At 40.0% G+C, this 18531-nt stretch overlaps 1 protein-coding gene across 3 annotated transcripts in view; it reads left to right on the top strand.

Moving 5' to 3' along the window:
• NRXN1 (neurexin 1) overlaps positions 1-18531 on the top strand; it is a 1648890-nt gene that overhangs the window by 775095 nt on the left and 855264 nt on the right. For all 3 annotated transcript variants that reach the window (XM_006839445.1, XM_006839444.1, XM_006839446.1), the window contains 2 exons: positions 6636-7017; positions 8419-8609. In XM_006839445.1, coding sequence (XP_006839508.1) covers positions 6636-7017; positions 8419-8609 — 573 coding nt within the window. The remainder of the gene's footprint in view (positions 1-6635; positions 7018-8418; positions 8610-18531) is intronic.

The raw sequence follows: 18531 nt of genomic DNA, 5'->3' as shown, positions 1-18531 counted from the left end.
GTCCATAAACTCAAGTATGCAAAATATGGCACATTTCTTATCTTTATACTAATTTAAAGCAGATCTTGGACCTTTCTTCGAAGTTTGTAAAACTTATAATCATCATCATTGTTGGTACCCGTTCTCTTACCCAGGGTCATGCAGAGTCCCTGTTGCGTTCTGTCCATTCTGGTTCCCACTGAGAAGTCAGTGGTCCACGTTTGTCTTTGATTTGCATGGATTGTGCTGCTCTTGTCTTAAGTGCACCATAATGTCTTTGCTGAGTCCTGCAGCCCCAAAGCTAATGTCCTTTCTGGTTCCCACTGAGAAGTAAGTGGTCCACATTTGGACTTTGAATTGCATGGAGTCCGCTTGCTCCTGTCCTAAGTGTAGCACAATGTCTTTGCTGACTCCTGCATCCCCAGAGCTAAGGTCTGATTTCTCAAGTTTACTTCTCCCAGTTCTCTCTGAGGCTTTTTCACCTTTCCTGAACCCACAAGAGTGCAGAATGCTGATACTCAGTACTCTTGCATCCCATTAACATCTGTTTCTCTCCCAGTGGATGATAATCTCTTCTTAGTCTTTTTCAACCCTCAAAGGCATTCTGCTGTCGTATTTTTCCTTCTGGAACACCTTGCAAATCAGGATTTACAAAAGATTGGAAAAGGCATTGTTTGCCAGCAGTTTCACTTTCTGTCAGAATAAGTCTTTCAGGCAAAGTACTCCAACACCTTGGCTACCTTCTTGGAATTTAAAGGAAGAACAAAATATAACATAGCATGTCAGCAAATTAACCTGCTATTTAGACTTCATTGAAGTTGCCAGAATCTTAAAGCAGAAGTCAGATTCTACCCTTTGCTCAGTTTGTTGCTGCTGTTGGTGAGTGCTGTGGAGTCGCTTCCAACTCATATCAACCCTGCCTCTGGTTTCTAAGGAGTGGCTGGTGGGTTTGGACTGCCAACCTAGTGGTTTAAATTGACCTTGTGGGTCAGTGTATTATCCGGCAGCAGCACACCAGGAAGTGGACATTGTTTAGTAGTGAAAATCAGTATGTTCTTATTTAGGGGTTGCAAACCAAGTAGCCATGTTGCTTCACTTAAATGATGCTTTCCCTCCACACCATTCCCTTGCCCCACCCACCTTCTTCCTTCCCCTTCCTCCCAGCATTTTGCTTCTCAGAGCTAATGACCATGTAAGAGAGTCAGGCAAAAAGTATTGCTATACAATCATGGAAACGTTTGTTAAATAAAAGTGGCAAAAAGTGAAGCTTCTATTTCTTGACATATAGACATATGGGTCTATACATTTCTAATAGTGGTGTTTCTCTCTCTCTAACCCATCTCATCCCAGAACTATTCTTCTTCCTTTGATTTATACTATACCAAAGCAACAAATTTAAATTGTGGGTTTTTTTTTGCTTTTCAATGTTCTTTGAGTTTGGGGAACAAAAATCTGAAAGGGCAAAATCAGGGTTGTATGGTGGATGGGATAAGGCTTCCCAATGAAATTCTCATATGTCGAATTAAGGGTTTCCCTAGTTCTCACTGACCCTGTGTTTTACCAGCCAGATGTGGCTCTGTAGGATAAACACTTGACCATAAACTTGGTTTGAACTGCAGTGTCTCACCCTATACAGCCTTGCTAGGAGTCAGAACTGACTAGGAGTCGGAACGAACTTGATGGCCCTCAACAACAACAACAATGTCCTCACATTTGGCTTACACTTGTTTAAAGTCCTCCCACCACTCCCAGCATCATCAGGAGGCCCTGTGAGATCTGACCCCTGACTCTCCTGATTTCTGTGCTGCAATCTCACTTGGTCCTGGTCCTCCAGCCACACTTGAGCTCTTTCTCACCATAAAGCCTTTGTTCATCTCTCTCCGTCCTGGAGTCCCCTTCACCTCCCTTCCTCAGTTTTTCCCACAGCTCTCTTTTACATCTTTGAAATAAAACTGAAGTTTCAACTCAGGTTATCTAGTTTATTTGCTAACACGACATCTCACTCATTAAATTCACAGCGTTTTTATGAGTTTTGCTATGATATATTTACTCATTTTCTTTCTTCTTTTATCTACCCTCTTCAGTAGATTTTGAGTTTCCCAAGGATAGGAATTATATCTACCCTTGTTAACACGATTTCTCTATTGTCTATTACATTGCCTACCTGAAACGGACTCGATGGCACTTAACAACAACAACAACAACAACCTGAAACGGATACCACATGCTCAATAACTTCTAGTGAAGTGATAAAAGACCAGAGGATTATTTTGCTGTGCTTTTTGAGTTTAATTCAGTGTGAGGTAACCCACTGCCCATTATCATTGCTGAGTCAATTCTAACTCACAGGTTTCCAAGGCTGTGAATCTTCACAGGAAACGGAAAGACTTAATCTTTCTCCAATAGAGCGGCTGGAGCTCTGGTAGCGTAGTGGTTACGAATCGGGCTGAGAGCCTTAAGGTCAGCGGTTCGAAACTACCAGCCGCTCCGCGGGAGAAAGATGAGGCTTTCTACTCCCGTAAAGATTTACACCCTCGGAAACCCTGTACAGGGTCGCTATGGGTCGGAACCGACTCGACGGCACTTAACAACAACAACAACAACCTTATGGAATCCTGGTGTGGCACTGTGGGTTAATGCGCCAAACTGCAAAGCCGTTTGAACTGCAAGGTCAGAGATTCAAGCTAACCAGCTGCTCCTCGGAAAAGTATGCAGGGTCGCTGTGGGTCAGAACATCCTTCACAGCACTTCACAACAACACAGCAACCTTATGGTTAGCAGTCCAGTGCTTATCTACAAGGGGCTCCCAATGTACCATGGAGTCAGTTCTGACGCATAGTAACCTTGTATAGAGTTTCTGAGACTGTAAATTTTTATGGGAGTGGAAAACTTAATCTTTCTCCCATGTAACAGCTGGTAGTTTCGAACTGCTGACCTTGAGGTTAGCAGTCCAACTCTTAACCATTACACTACCTTAATTTAAGGTAAAATAGATTCTAAAATAACGGAACTTGTTGTTTTTCCTTGGTAAAACGATTTGACACAAGCTTTGAAATGTCTGGAGTCCTGATTGGTACCAATGGTTAAGTGCTACATGATGACTAATTGAAGGATTGGCTGTTCAAATCTAGCCAGAAGCATCTCAGAAGAAATGCCTGGCAATTTACTACTGAAAGATTATAGCCTTGAAAATTATCTGGTCACAGTTCTACTTGGAACCATATAAGGTCATTATGAGTTGGAATTGTCTCAACAGTAACTGGTTTGATGTTGGTATTGAAATTTCTATACAAATACCCTATCCAGGAAACATATTCTGGAGAATGCCCTTGTTTGGAGATTATTGTCAATCTGCTTTACTCTAGACGCTTCATTGAGTGGCATTTTGCTACTTCCCAATTGTCCTTTCATCAAAACCTCTGGAAAAAAATTTCATCTCCAATGTCTTTTACACCCCCCCCCCTTATCTGATCTAAGGACTGCATATACAAAAGTAGAGGTAGCTTTATTTCTGAAAGACAATTAAAAATTGGGATAAATTTCGAAGGAAAAAGAATAAAGAAAAAGGCAGCAGTTAATGTTTTCACAGTCACGGGATAATGGCTTTTAGGTGCTAATTCTTCCCCCAAGAGCAGGCTTATCTGCCATTACTGTCAGGACGATTTATATATGCTTATTAAAGACAAAATAGGCTCTTGAACATGGACCATAATGATTTTTCTTGTAACTGGGCCACAGTTGTTTCAACACTGTTTTACTGCCGGTTTATTATTTATGCTATGCATGCATATTCTATTCCTTTGAGAAAGGAAAACAGACAATAAATGTTATTTTTATCAGTGACCTTCTCAGTCCTGCTACACAAAGTGCTTTCCCTATTTCAGAGTTGCCAAGAACTTGACAATTTGGGGTAATATTTACTTTGAAAAATGAAGAATACTTTTTTCTGGATATTTCCTTCCTATTGATTGGTTCACCATAGAGCATTTTATAAGAAAAATGATAGTTTCAAGATTGGACTAGAGCTCACTGATTTAAAAACTCAGATTTTAATATAGTCAAAAAGGTAAAAGAAAAAAAAAATCTACAGAGGAGGATATAAAACTCTAAGAAAATGTTAAGCTTTTCCTGTCTTCATTCCATTTGGCTCATCATTTCAATGTGGCTGATTTCTCAAGAATTTTTCATTTGGAGACTATTAAAGATTCAGTTTATTTGCAAAAAAGCGTTACTTCCCCATAGAACAGTATTGACATCATTGAACAAGAAGTACTAACAAATACTTTCAATTAATGTCATATCAGAAATCAAAATCGCTTTGAACATGGCAGTATTTTCGTGTTACACAAGCAGAGGGCTAGAGAAGGGGAGAAGAGACAAGTATTTCCAGTGTCATTCTTTGTTGTGGTGGTGGTTGTTAATTAAAGAGAGGAGATTCTAACAAATCAGTGCAGAAAAGATTACATGCCAAGGGGTGACGGGAGTACTGTTGAGGATAAAGAACTAGTAAAGAGAGTTTAAAACTTAAATAGAATAAGTCCATGACCAAGGAGAGTTTTTGAAACCAAATAATTTATAATCATTAAGTCAGTTAATTAAACAAATAAACACGTTTTCTTGCAAAACCATGAAAATTATGCCTTTTATATTTTCCTTGTAGGCATTGCCTTAAGATCTTATCCAATATTTTATTGTCTTGATTAAAGAAATGAAACATTTTCACACCGATTGAAGAGGGTCTATGTAGGTGGGTGTTCAATCCTCCGTTGCATCTAGGAAGAAGGTTCAGTGCCTTTTCTCAGGGCCTAATTCTGAGGCAGTCCCTGACTGCTCCAAAGTGTTTATAAGAAGTAGACTGGAAGGTTGGTTTGAGCCACAAGGTCTGCAGTTCAAAATCATCAGCTGCTCCTAGGAAACCTCACTAGCTGCTCCTGGAAGCAAATTTTGATGGCAATTAACAACAGTAACAACATTTACCTAAAAGTTGGTGGTTTTAAATCACCCAGAAACCCCATGGAAGAAAGATGGGTGGTCTGCTTCTGTATAGATTACAGCCAAGAAAATTCTACGAGGCACTTCTACTATAATATATAGGGTCACTGTTAATCAGAAACAATTAAAAGGCAAATGAAAAAAATAAATTCTGGCTCCATTGAATATTTTATTAATAGCGTGGCAGGGAAACGTAAAGTCAATACAATTTCCAATGATATCAAATTAGGCAAGGAAACTAGCACCGGGAAGAACTTCATTGCTGTTTAAACAACACTTTTATTGAAGAGCGTGAATGGCAGTCTAATTCAATAAGAACAAGATGCTGGGAGTAAGTCACTAGTATTGACCAAGTTTCCTTATGGTGTAAGTCATTGCTTAGTGGTGAAAAGTTCATATATTTATTTACCTTCAACTTTGCAAATAGTTACAACTACTACTTTGGAAGTGAAAATGGGACTAAAGTCAAAGAATTCCATTGCCATCGAGTGACTTCTAACTCATCCCAGCCCTGTCAGACATAGTAGAGTTGCTCCGTAGGCTTCCCAAGACTGTAAACCTTTAAGACAACAGACATCTTTCTCCCATGGAGTGGCTGGTGGGTTTGAAATGCCAACCTTGCTATTGAACTAGGCTAATACATTATGGGTTTGGCAGAGAAATGTGGTAGAATGAAGAATAGGAACTGAGATTTATGTTGTTTTTCCAACAGTTGTGTCCGTTCCAACTCATAGCGACCTTGTATAGGGTTTCTGAGGCTTTTAAATCTTCACAGGAGCAGAAAGCCTTATATCGCTCCTGTGGAGCAGCTGGTAAGTTTGTGGTTCACAGTCCAGTATTTATCATCTGGGAGACACCATGCCTTCCTGAGATGAATAGTGAATCTAAATGAATCTGCTACCAAGCTTCATAACAGGATGTTTAAACAAAATCATACCTTGTAGGAATGTTGGCATTCTCAAAATTGGTCATGCCTTTTATTAGTGTATTTTGCTCTAGTTAGTTGCTTAAAATTTAAGTGCAAGGAAAATGCAATAGGTTCAAAAAATATCAGCAGAAATTCCAAAGCGGTTCAGAGACTGGTGTGAGGAAAGACTGAGAGCATTAGTCAGCACAGAGAAGATAAGATGAAAAGTAAATATTTAACCTCAAACACATCTTCATTGTTCGTTATTGGAAAAGTAATCAACAGCTCTTCACTACTGATACTGGATATAGAAAAAATAAGCGATCACATTTTTTTTCTCTCCAGAAAAGTTTTCTTTATAAAGAAAAGCATCACCTAACCAGGAAGCTGAGATGTATTACTTTCTACCAGGGTGATTTAGGATAAGTGTTACTCATCCACCGTCCCCCTCTGTCCCTGCCATCTTCCCTCCTTCCCGCCTTTCTTTTGTGCTTTTCATCTTTCCTTCCTTCCTTGTTTTTCCTAAGTACTCGTTCCATCCTTCTCTTTGTTTCTATCCTCCTCTTCATTCCTTCTTTTTTTTCCCCCTGTCTCTCCATTCTTTCCTTCACTTAAAAATTCTGTTAACTTTGAGTATTGAAGTTTTTTGTTAACACTAAAATGTGGACAAAGAGGAAAACTTAGGCTAACAAAATGTTGTAATATAAGCCCGCCTCAGTCATAAAAGAAATTAGTAACACATTATCTTCCTTTTCAGGTCAAATGGCAGGCGATCACACAAGACTGGAATTCCATAACATAGAGACGGGCATCATCACGGAGCGGCGCTATCTCTCTTCTGTCCCCTCCAACTTTATTGGTCACCTGCAGAGCCTGACATTTAATGGGATGGCATACATTGACTTGTGTAAAAATGGCGACATAGATTATTGTGAACTCAATGCCAGATTTGGCTTCAGGAACATCATAGCCGACCCTGTCACCTTCAAGACCAAATCGAGCTATGTTGCCTTAGCTACATTGCAAGCCTACACCTCTATGCATCTTTTTTTCCAGTTTAAGACAACATCCCTAGATGGACTAATTCTGTATAACAGTGGGGATGGGAATGACTTCATTGTGGTTGAATTAGTTAAAGGGTAAGTATATGTCACTTGAGTGACACATTAAAAAAAAAAAAAAAAAAAAAAACTTTGGCAAAAGGGAACTCAATCCCCAAATATCCAATAAGCTGAGTATGTTGACTGACAATGTGTTGGGGAGACTTGGGGGGAAATACTGTATTTATTTGAATCATTTCTAAAGTACCTTCTAGAGTTAATGGAATTTCAGTAAAGCATTTTGTCCCTACATTTCTGCACCTGAGGTGCAAATAACATGGAATCATTCCCAGTATATGTTTTCTCAGGTCTTGCACTTTAGAGACAGAGTTCATGACATGCACACTGTAATTCCACAAGAGAATTTCAACAACAGAATTTTGCAGACTAATTTGTGTTAACTAGTTAATTCAAGTAATCAGATTACTTACTTTTCACAAAATGGCATTTAATTCTAGCTTAATTTTGTCAGGCTTCTTTGAAGAGTTTAGAAGGAAAGATATTTTGTGAAATTTCCCTGCAACTCTGATGGAACTTTAATATATTTTGATTAATTCAAACAGGTATTGATTGATTCTGCAAATATGCTGGTGTACATACAATGGTTGCTAGGCACCAAAGGGATATGAAAGATATGTTCCTGGCCACCTGTGTGCACATCCTCAATCCCCATTCATTCCAGCCACAAACACACCTACAAACAACCATAAGGGATATAGGCAAATGCACACATAAATATAACAGAAAAGCAGTATTAAAAGTTTCCTAAGATGATCATGTGCAAAGGCTAAGGGGGACTTAGGGAAATTAGGAAAATTCACCATGGGAAATCGGTGAATATGTGAACTAAGGATAAGTGCAGTGACCAGGTCACTTACAGAAACAAGCTTTCAAGATGATGAGGGAAAGCAGATATCATTGGGTCGATGTGGTTAGCAAAGGCTGGAGGGAGTGTTAGAAAGGAAAGAGGGAAGGTTGCTTAACTATACTGACCTTTTAAAGTCATAGAAGGGAGTATAGATCATGATTTTTAAAATAATTTGTATGGTAGCGTAGTGGTTACGAATTGGGCTGCGAACCGTAAGGTCAGCAGTTCGAAACTACCAGCGGTTCTGTGGGAGAAAGATGAGGTGTTCTGCTCCCATAAAGATTAACAGCCTCGGAAACCCTGTGCAGGGTCGCTATGAGTCAGAACCGACTCCACGGCACATAACAACAACAACAACATAGTAAAGACAATAACGAATTCCATTTGATGAACGGAGTAGTGTTTCTTACCTTCTTATTAGGCTGGCTTCTATACAAGTCACTTACAGTAAGGATGGAGCTACCTGAAAAATGAAACAAAACAAAAAAATTCTCCACATCTGATGCCTAGTTTTACGCCATCAAAATTTCAGAACATAACGGCACTTTCCCACCTTCTCATTATTTTCCTAGGTACTTACATTACGTGTTTGATTTGGGAAATGGTGCTAACCTCATCAAAGGGAGCTCAAATAAACCTCTCAATGACAATCAGTGGCACAACGTGATGATATCAAGGGACACCAGCAACCTCCACACTGTAAAGATTGACACGAAAATCACAACACAGATCACTGCAGGAGCCAGGAACTTAGATCTCAAAAGTAAGTACATGCTAAGTTGGTGTAACAGGATTTCAACTTACACAGAAAACCCTTTGTTTAGGGGCGTGCATGTGTCTGAGTGTGTTTGTGTGCACACCTTCTTCAAAGATGGACCAGAATTGTGTTTCCAACACATCATCAATAATAAACATCTGTTCCTCCATTACCAAGTTTGATGGTCTCTAGAGGCACTGTGAATGAAGTAGGCATTGCTAATTGCAAGGTTGGTGGTTCAAACCCACCAGTTGCTGTATGGGAGAAAGGTGAAGCTTTTTGCTTCTATAAAGATTTATAGTTTCGGAAATTCTATTATCAGGTCACTATGAGTCAGAAATAACTTGATGGCAGTGAGTTTTGGTGGTGTCATGGTTAAACAGGTGAACTGCCAACCAAAAGTTTGGTGATCTCAAGTTTACTAGCTGCTTCATGGAGAAAGAGATGGAGTTGTAAAGAATAGCAGATTTGAAAATGCTTTGGGGCAATTCTACTCTGTCATTTAGGATTGCTTTGAAACTGAATTCATTTGATGGCAGTGGGTTTGTTTTTGGTTTGGTACCACCTGGAATGCAGCAGGAACACATGCATTTTCCATCGCGGCTTCGAAAAAAAATGCAACAGCTGCATTCATGACTGAAATTCGAAGAGTAAGAAATATATACTGATATAGCAAAAAGCAAGTGAGTGTTCATAACAATTTTCAACTGATTTGAAGTCAATAAAACCAGACACAAAATGAGTTTGTTTTGTAGCTTATTAGTTTTCTGGCCTTGGTGAGGTTTCCTCAGTGTTTTGACAGGACCTTCAAATTAACAAGATTTGATCCCAGTCTAGCCCCTGTGTCTCAAACAGTGAAGTTCCACCCTACTCACCCCAATCCTAGGCGTGCACCAGGACATTGCTTATTTCACCAGACGTTTTAACAGACATTTTCTTCTTTACTGGTAACTGATTTTGCAAATGATCAAGACAAAATGCTTACAAAACATGTCAGTAATAAGGAGAAATAACAGAATTTTTCATTTGAATGGGGCTTTTGGATTCATTATGACCACATCTATACAGTGCATCTCATTTAACTGCACAGTAAGCATGGAGTAGATATCCTTCCAATTCCATGATGCATGTAGGAAATCTGAGTTATGAATGATTTGCTCCAGATAAAAGGATACTTCTGGTGTGGCATTGTAGGATCAGCCTTGCACTGCGAACTGCAGGATCAGCAGTTCAAGCCCACCAGTTGCTACTTGGAAACCCTATACAGGGTAGTTATGAGTCAGAACTGACTCAACAGAATTTAACAAATTAGCAAGGTGGTAGAGTGGGTCCTGGTGTGGCACTGTAGGTTAAGCACTTTATTGCTAACCAGAGGCTGGCAATTCAAACCCACCAGCCATTCTTGGAAACCCTATACAGGGTCGCTCTGAGTCGATCCAGCTTTATGACACACAACAACCCAGGTCTGACCAATACCACCACCCTTGGCCCTTCCACTCTATCATTATACATTTCAAAGCCCTGAAAGAATGGTAGCAGTCAACCTTTGCTTGGAAAGAGCTGCTCATTGACATCAATGGGATTTTTCCCTTTGATTCACAAAGTAAGTACATTGGGGCACTGGAAAACTAGGTTGAGAAAATCCAACAGAATTCTTTCTAGAGATAAATATTCTCAGTAAGGTGAAAGAAGAAAGAAAAATGTTTTTGTAATTGCAGAATATATTTACAATCCTGGAACTATACTTGTCCAACATATACAACGTAGCATAAGGATCTGCTCCCTTTTTTCACAGATCTTGTTTGTCCCCACAAACCTAATAGTTTCAACAATTCAATTGATACGCAGGGACGCTCTCTAATCTTGATGCCATAGATTTTGAAGTCCTCAAGTTTTAGAAAAGCTATGCTGAGAAAGAATTTAAATAATTAAATTTTTTTTTTTTTTTTATAATTAAATTTTTTTTGTGTGTGTACAAACCGTGGTTGTGTTCTTTTCATAGAATTTTACTTTGTTTTTCCAGACCGTGGCTGAGCTGATATTAGTGAAGTAGTCAAGATTTTTGCACATATATATTTTTTCTTATGCAACTATACCTTAAAAATACACTAGAGGGCAGCATAAGGCCACAAAACTTGCTGTGTGTGACTCATGTAGGGAGGGTGGGGGCAAAGAATCTCAACATGTTCCACTTGCGTTAGTAACCTGGATTTCTTTGTTTTTTTGTTGAATAAAATTCTACAGTTATCCTTTATAATAATGCATATTTGGGTGGTTTTTTTTAAAACTCTGTTTTCGTTACATGTGTGCGCAGCAATTTAGTGTGGAAATTTGAAGCTAGGATAATGTAGTCCGTTTCCCACCTCCATTCAGATGGACTCAGCAATGGGCAGGAAATCGAATGATCTTTTCTAAAAAGAGGAATTCCAGGGAGGACCTTGTTCAAATGATCTTTCTTGACACTGTCTTATTCTCAGGGGCTTGTGTGTCTCTCCCTGCTGACACAGATTTGCTTTCATCTTTATTTTCCACCTGTTTGTGCCCCATTCCCTCTGGCTATTGTGTACAAGCTACAACATGCAATGAAAGGAACAGCATAAATTTACTCTCCAGAGAGATTTCTGAGCCCAGCACCATATTCCGCTTAGAACTTCTGAATCCTGCCCCCTTTTGAGAGATAACAAATTGAAGTAATTCCTCTTGTTTTCTTTCTCTTGTCTGTTTGGCAAATTTGCATGTTTATATGTGCATGTGTGTGAGAGGGAGCTAATATTTATAGAGCCCTTACAAAATACTGAATAGATTTAAATGAGGTCATTTTATTCAATCCTTGCAATTACCCAAGGATTTGAATTGAGGTCAGTCTTGCTCATTTTAACATAGTAGAACAAAATAGGGAGGAAGGATCATCTTTGGTCTTCATCGTTGCTGGGTGTTCTTCATTAAGGTATTATCCAAGTTGCTCCTTTACTAAATCGGGGATGAATAATTTACTTGATGTTGCTGTGGCTGTTAGGTGCCGTTGACTGGGTTTCAACATAAGAATGAAACATTGCCGGGTACTGCGCCATCCTCCTCACTGTTGTTACACTTGAACCCACTGTTTGCAGAAGTAGAAAGTCTTTTTCTTCCTCCGAAGCAGCTTGTGGACTTGAACCCCTACTTTGTGGTTTGAAGTTCAGTGCTTATCTTAGGGAACCACTGAGCTCCCCAGTTCACTTGATTGTTGTTGTTGTTGTTGTCAAGTGTCTACAGTCTGTTCCAACTCACAGTAACTCTGTACAGGATTTCTGAGGAGTGCCTGGAGAGTTTGAACCAACAACCAAGATTGCTAGGTACAGAGAATAGAGTGTCCTCAGGCGGCTATTTAGCACAACTGCTTGAAAGGGAATACAGGTGGTCTCCAGCATACAAACATTGAATATACAAACAACTCATCTTTGTAGTTAGGTACCAACTTCTGTACATCATCTAATAATAGTTCCCAGATCACTAAATGAACTAGTACTAGAGTTCTGTTAAGAAAAAATTGAGATCTAAATCTATCAGTTTCTAGCTCTGAGTTCGAATTCATTGACCTCAGGGTGCACTCCCTTATAACACTGGAAAAGTAGGAAGAAGGTCCTGAGTTCAGGGCCTCACAGGACCTCCTGGTGTGTGGCTATAGGATCAGCTTTGTACTTCGAATCACAAAATCAGCAATTCAGACTTACCAGTTGCTCCTCAGAAACCACATACAAGGTCCCTATGAGTTGAATTGGAACCAACTTGACTACACTTCACAGCAAAAACAATGGCACTGGGACCAAAACAAGAACTCAGGGGAGGCAGCTCATCAGTCCCTGGTTCTCTCCCTACTGTTGGCTAGTCACACCTTGCTGCTCAGTGTCCGAGGTCTGGATCGTGCCCCTCACCTAAGGATGACCTAATGTGGAAGCACAGACATGCAGCACAAGGCAACCTTATTGTGCTTTCCAGGATGTCACTGCAGCACAGCACAGCTCCAATGACCCCAGGACATGCTGCTCCATCAGCATCTGTGTCTCATGGCAGAGCTGGCTAAAGCCACCCACATCCTTCCAACTTAAGGTACATCCCATAGTTTGTAATAACAAACAGGTGCTTCTCTGCTATGTGCAACAAAACGCTGTTGTTGTTGTTGTTAAGAGCTGTCGAGTCAGTTCCTACTCATAGTGACTTAGTATAGCATTTCCAAAACTGCAAATCTTGGTGGAAGCAGAAAACTTCATCTTTCTCCTTTGGAGCAGCTGGGGGGTTCAAAATGCTGACCTTGTGGTTCATAGTCCAGTGTTTATCCTAAACCACCGTACTCCTCAAAACATAACTTCAGAATTACTATATTAAAGAGGTTTTAGCGTAACAGGAAGCATATCGTATTCTTCTGACTGACTTTCGTAATAATTTGACTTAAACAGAGTTTTAGGAATGAAATTTATTTGCGATCCATAGTGAAGGCTGTAATCTTTGATCTACATCAGAAAGAGCTTCAAGTCCTTTTTACTTTCAGGAAGCAGGACTTCAAACTGATTTTTCCAGGTTTAGTTATGAATGATAAAGCAAAACTAGAATCGATATGAATTTGTAAAATGTAGGTGAGCCAGAACTATAACTAGAACAGGAGAAATATGGGTTGATGCCGTGCTAGAAACTTAATCTCTCGTTTAGAACTCAAGGGTAACACTTAACCAAATCTCTCTAATGCTGATGCCACATTCTTCTTTAAATAGATTAATTACTTAGATTATTTGCTCAGAATGCGCAATGGTGTTGGAATGGTTAAAGCAGCTCGGTTACTAATCAAGTGATCAGTGAGTGAAAACCAAGAGTGATAAACAATTATGGACATGAAATTATTGTTTTTCTCTGGATGTCTGCATTGAATTCCCAGGCTTTGCAGACATTCGTCTCAATCTAGTGTCTGTATTACAGAACCTTTTGTCAGTTTGTTTTAAGCCCTAGGATTCTGCCTACTTCTTCTTCTCCTCCACCTATCATTCCCTCCCATGTTTTCTTGGATTTGCTGACTGACATTTGGCTTGGAAGTTCTAACCTCTGTATTTCTATGACCCTGGAACCAGCTGACACTTATTGCTACAGAGTTTAAGTATTTTCTTCCTAACCAAGAATTCTCATTCTCTCTCTCTCTCTAATTCAGTAATCCATTGCACTTGTTTTGTAGTATTGCCCTAGATGAGGCATGTTGTTGTTAGTTCCGACTCATAGTGACCCTGTATAGGGTTTCCAAAAAGTAGCTGGTGAGTTTGAACTACTGACCTTGTGGTCTCAAACTACCTTGTGATCCAGTGCTTTATCTCACGTAGTTTTCTATATTTAGTTTATTCAACTCCCTCCAATTCTGTTGAAATTTCTCTTCACATCATTGTTGTTGTTAAATGCCATCAAATTGGTTTTGACTCACAGTGACCCTGTATAGGGTTTTCAAGGCTATAATTCTGCCAGAGTGCTCCTCGGAAGCCAGAATGGCCAGCCTTTGTCTCTCATACTTTGGACATATAGTCAGGAGGGACCAGTCTCTGGAGAAGGATATCGTTTTTGGTAAAGTGCAGGGTTGGAGAAAAGGAGAAAGACCCCCAGCGAGATGGATTGGCACAATGGCAGCAGCAATGGGTTCAAGTGTAGCAATGATTGTGAGGTTGGAATTGGGAAGTTGGCCCAGGACCAGGCAGTGTTCTCTTTGTTGTGCATAGGATCACTACGAGTCAGTATCGACTCGATGACACCTAACAACAACAACAACTATTTGCCGGAAAAAAAAGCCACATCTTTCTTCCATGGAGTAGTGGTGGTCTTGAGTTGTTGACCTTGTGGTTCACAGTTCAATGTTTATCATATAGTGTCACCATGGTCCATTTCACACCATTAGGACCATAGAAACTTAGAGCTAGCAGTGATCTTGGAAATGATCTGGTCTGTACCTTTTAATCTTACAGAGGATAGAACTGTGTTCCAGGAAGTTTGACTAGCCATGTAGCTAGTCAGTGTTCTAAATCAAGTCTTCTAACTTGCATTTCAACACTTTTCTTTACAGCATATGAAAAATGTTTTATTTCTTATATGTTCTATGGATTGAATCGTATGCCCCTAAAACTAATGTTGAAGTCCTAACCTCATAACCTTCTTGGAAAACAGAACCTGTGAGGATTAAATCAGTGAAGTTAACATGAGGTCATACCTAGGTAAGGTGGGTCCTGATTTAGTCTGAATGTTGTACTTTCAAAAGAGAAGAAACATAGAGCTGAGATAGTGTATGAAGGTGGAGGAAAACAGAGAGATGCAACCACAGTCAAAGGATGCTAAAGATTGCCTGCAGTCACCACAATCTTGAAGAGGCAAAAAAAGATCTCCCTCTAGAGTCCTCAGAGAACATAACCCAGCCTACATCCTGAGTAGTCTCTAGAACTGTGAGGTAATAAATTACGGTTATTTCAAGCCACTCACGATGTGGTACTTTGTTAGGGAAGCCCTAGGAAACTAATACTATATGAACCTAAATTGACATCAGAGACAGGTTAAAGTAAGAGGCTAACAAGAGTCCTCAGATCTTGTGTGCACTCACGGGAAAAGACATTCATAAGAATCCACCGCAGGTGAAACGTGCAGATTGGTGGCTTGTAGACCACTTTTTGGTTCTTTGCTTTGGGTGCAAAGCTCCAGATTTCCCCAAGTCTAGTTACCTCATGACATGCGGTACAGATGCTTAAAGGTGGGGTGCTGAACTCTGCTCACCAGGGACACTGAGCTCTGACAACCCAGGGTTGGGCTCCTCTGCTTAGCATATCTGTGAGAAAGCTGTTACTGTAGAACAATTGCTTTGGCCTGCCCTCTCACAGTGGAGTTCAGACTCCAGAAGACTAAATTCAGCAATCCAACATCTTTCAGAACAAGGTGCCAGCTTACTGTTTCCCATTGGGTTTGTGATTAGATAACTTGAGCTGTAAACGCTGCTGACATTTGTGGTGTGGAGAACAAAGGCAAAGGACTTAAAAGTGCTCAGAGCTGAATCTTAAGGGCCAGGTGACTGCACACAGACCTCAACCCTGTCCAGAGATAGCATTAGATGCTGATGCCTCTCAAGGAATGCTAGAACTGACAGGGAGTTGTCTTCTTGGAATTTGAGCTTCTTCGTCAAGAGTTGTCAGTCAAAGCAATCTGGGAGAGTAAGTGTGGCAACATGTCTGTAACCCAAGAGGGGTATCAGTCTTCAGGGAGTTCTGGATGTCAGACCTCGCTCTTTTTTTATGAAAGCAGAGTTAGACAAAGATCATTGGGATGTGTGAAGTGTATACACTCTTTCAGACCATTTTCAGTGAGAAAAAAAACAACCACTTTACCCCCAATATGATCTCATGTCAACATAACTGATTACATCCTCAAAGATTGTTTTGTTTTTTAAAAGAAGAAGAATGTAATTTCAGCACATTGCATTCAGAAATCTAAGGACAGTAAAGAGAAAGTTTAAGGCTGAGTCCCAGACAGGCTGTATTCAGGGAAGCTTTCAGCCATATGCCAGTTTCTCTGCCTCTCACTTTGCAGTTGTCCTTCTTCAGCTCGATGAGCTGAGAGCTACTCATTCTTCTCCTCTCTGCGCACTGGACTCCTCTAGCTCCTCAGACTTACCTTTTCACCGTTGATCAATTCAAATAGCTACGAGGAATTAATTTGACTTTAGGAGTCCTTGTATTAAATTCTTGGAAGATTAAAGCTGACCGAGCCACATGTGTTTCTCATTACTAAGATCAGGACTAGAAGGCAGGGTCACAGTGTACAACTATGGCTTTGCTTTGTTTGAAGAAAGTATTTAGATAGGCTACTTGGGGTATAGCTGTCCTTGGGTGGCACTGAAAAATTAGCCTTTGAAGACCCTATGAAACTCAGTTCTACTTTGAACCACATGGGGTTTCCATTATTGACTCCACAAATACTGGGCAACTATTTTGTTCTTGTTTTTTTAAAATTTGTGTTATTTGAGGGTTCTTCAAAAAGTTCATGGGAAAATTGACTGCTAACCACAAAGTCAGCTGTTCAAACCCATCTATCACTCTTGGAGATCCTCTACAGGGTCCCTATGAGTTGGAACCAACTCTATGACACACAACAACAATATAGATCTCTAAAGTAATATCACTATTATTTTTATGCGGATGATTCATTTAGTTAGAGTTCCATAATAAACCTGGTGCGGCACTATAGGATAAGCATTGGAACAAATCTGTAGCAAAAGACCTCTTGAAAGTCTTACAATGCAAAGATATCAATTTGAGGACTAAGCTAAGCCACAGTCTTTTAAATTGCCTCATAAGCATATGAAAGTTGGACAAAGAATCCATGTTGGCATACAATATTGAATGTATAATAGACTGCCAGAAGAATGAACAAATCTGTCTTAGAAGTACAGCCAGAATGCTCCTTAGAAGCAAGTATAGTGAGACATTGTCTTTGGACATGTCATCAGGAGGGACTTATCCTTGCAAAAGGACATCATGCTTATTAAAGCAATGAATTAGTAAAAATGCAGAAGATCTAAAAAGAGATGGATATATTGACATGGTGGCTGCAACAATGGGCTTAAACAGAGCAATGATTGTAAGGATTGTACAGGACTGGGCAGGGTTTTGTTCTGTTGTGTACAGGGTTGTTATGATTCAGAACTGGCTTGATAGCATTCTACGCCATACCACCACCACCCTTCAGCATGGCCAGAGAAAAGATAGCTTCTATCCCTGATACTACTTCGGCCATAATATCAGGAGGGACTAGTCCCTGGAGCAAGACATCATGCTTGGTAAAGTGGAGGGTCAGCAAAAAAGAGGAAGACCCCAAATGAGATGGATTGGCACAGTGGCAGCAGCTATGGCCTCAAGTGTAGCAATGATTGTGAGGTTGGCACAGGACTGGGGAGTATTTAGTTCTGCTTTGCATAGGGTCGTTATGAGTCAGTACCAACTCAACAGCACCTAACAACAACAATCCCTGATCCTGGACAGTGACCTTGAAATTGTGCACCATAGGTAAAAATAGAAATAGACTGGAAAGTTAGTGACCATAGTACAAATTCACCCCTATGGCCATAAAGGTTCTTCAGAGCCAACACTGTTATCTTCAGTCATGTAGGAAACTACATTTATGTGCTGGTGTTGGCCCTGTGTTTCTATACACTGGAGGATATTTCTAGTGCTACTTAGAAACTGCATTAGGTCAACCAGAGTTACCTGTTAAAGCCATATTACTGTGGTCTTCTGTGTCTGTTCTTAAAAGTGTCCTCATTTTGGCCTTTGCAACTATGTAGTAGTTTTCTTAAGGTTAATACAAAAAGAAATATAATATCGTGATTAAGGATGCAGGCTCTAGGACCAGATAGACTTGGATGAAGTAGCACTTATATCATATATTTTATATGTGCCCTTGGGTGAGGTGTATTACTGTCTTCATTTTCTTAGCTTCCTAGTGCTGCTGTAGCAAGAACACAAGTGAGTAACTAAAAAGATAGAAACAAACAATAACATGAATTTGTTGTGGTTGTTGTTAGGGACCGTCAAAAACGTTCTGACTCATAGCAACCTGACGCACATCAGAATGAAACACTGCCTAGTCCTGTACCATCCTCACAATTGTTGTTAAGCTTGAGCCCATTGCTGCTTCCATGGTGCCAATCCATCTAGTTGGGAGTGTTCCTGTTTTTTGTTGACCTTCCAGTTTACCAAACATGATGAATTCTCCAGGGATTGGTCCCATCATCTGGAGACTTAGATTGCCCAAAGTATGAGAGACAAAATCTAAAATTTGGCCATCCTGGCTTCTAAGAAACATTTGGCAGTTCTTCTTCCAACATACATTTGTTTGTTCTTCTGGCAGTTCATATTACGTATAACTCAAATGCAGCAATTTT

Source organism: Chrysochloris asiatica, unplaced genomic scaffold (assembly GCF_000296735.1).
Source record: "Chrysochloris asiatica unplaced genomic scaffold, ChrAsi1.0 scaffold00024, whole genome shotgun sequence".
In the NCBI taxonomy this organism is placed as follows: domain Eukaryota; kingdom Metazoa; phylum Chordata; class Mammalia; order Afrosoricida; family Chrysochloridae; genus Chrysochloris; species Chrysochloris asiatica.
This window is presented reverse-complemented; position numbering and strand designations above follow the sequence as displayed.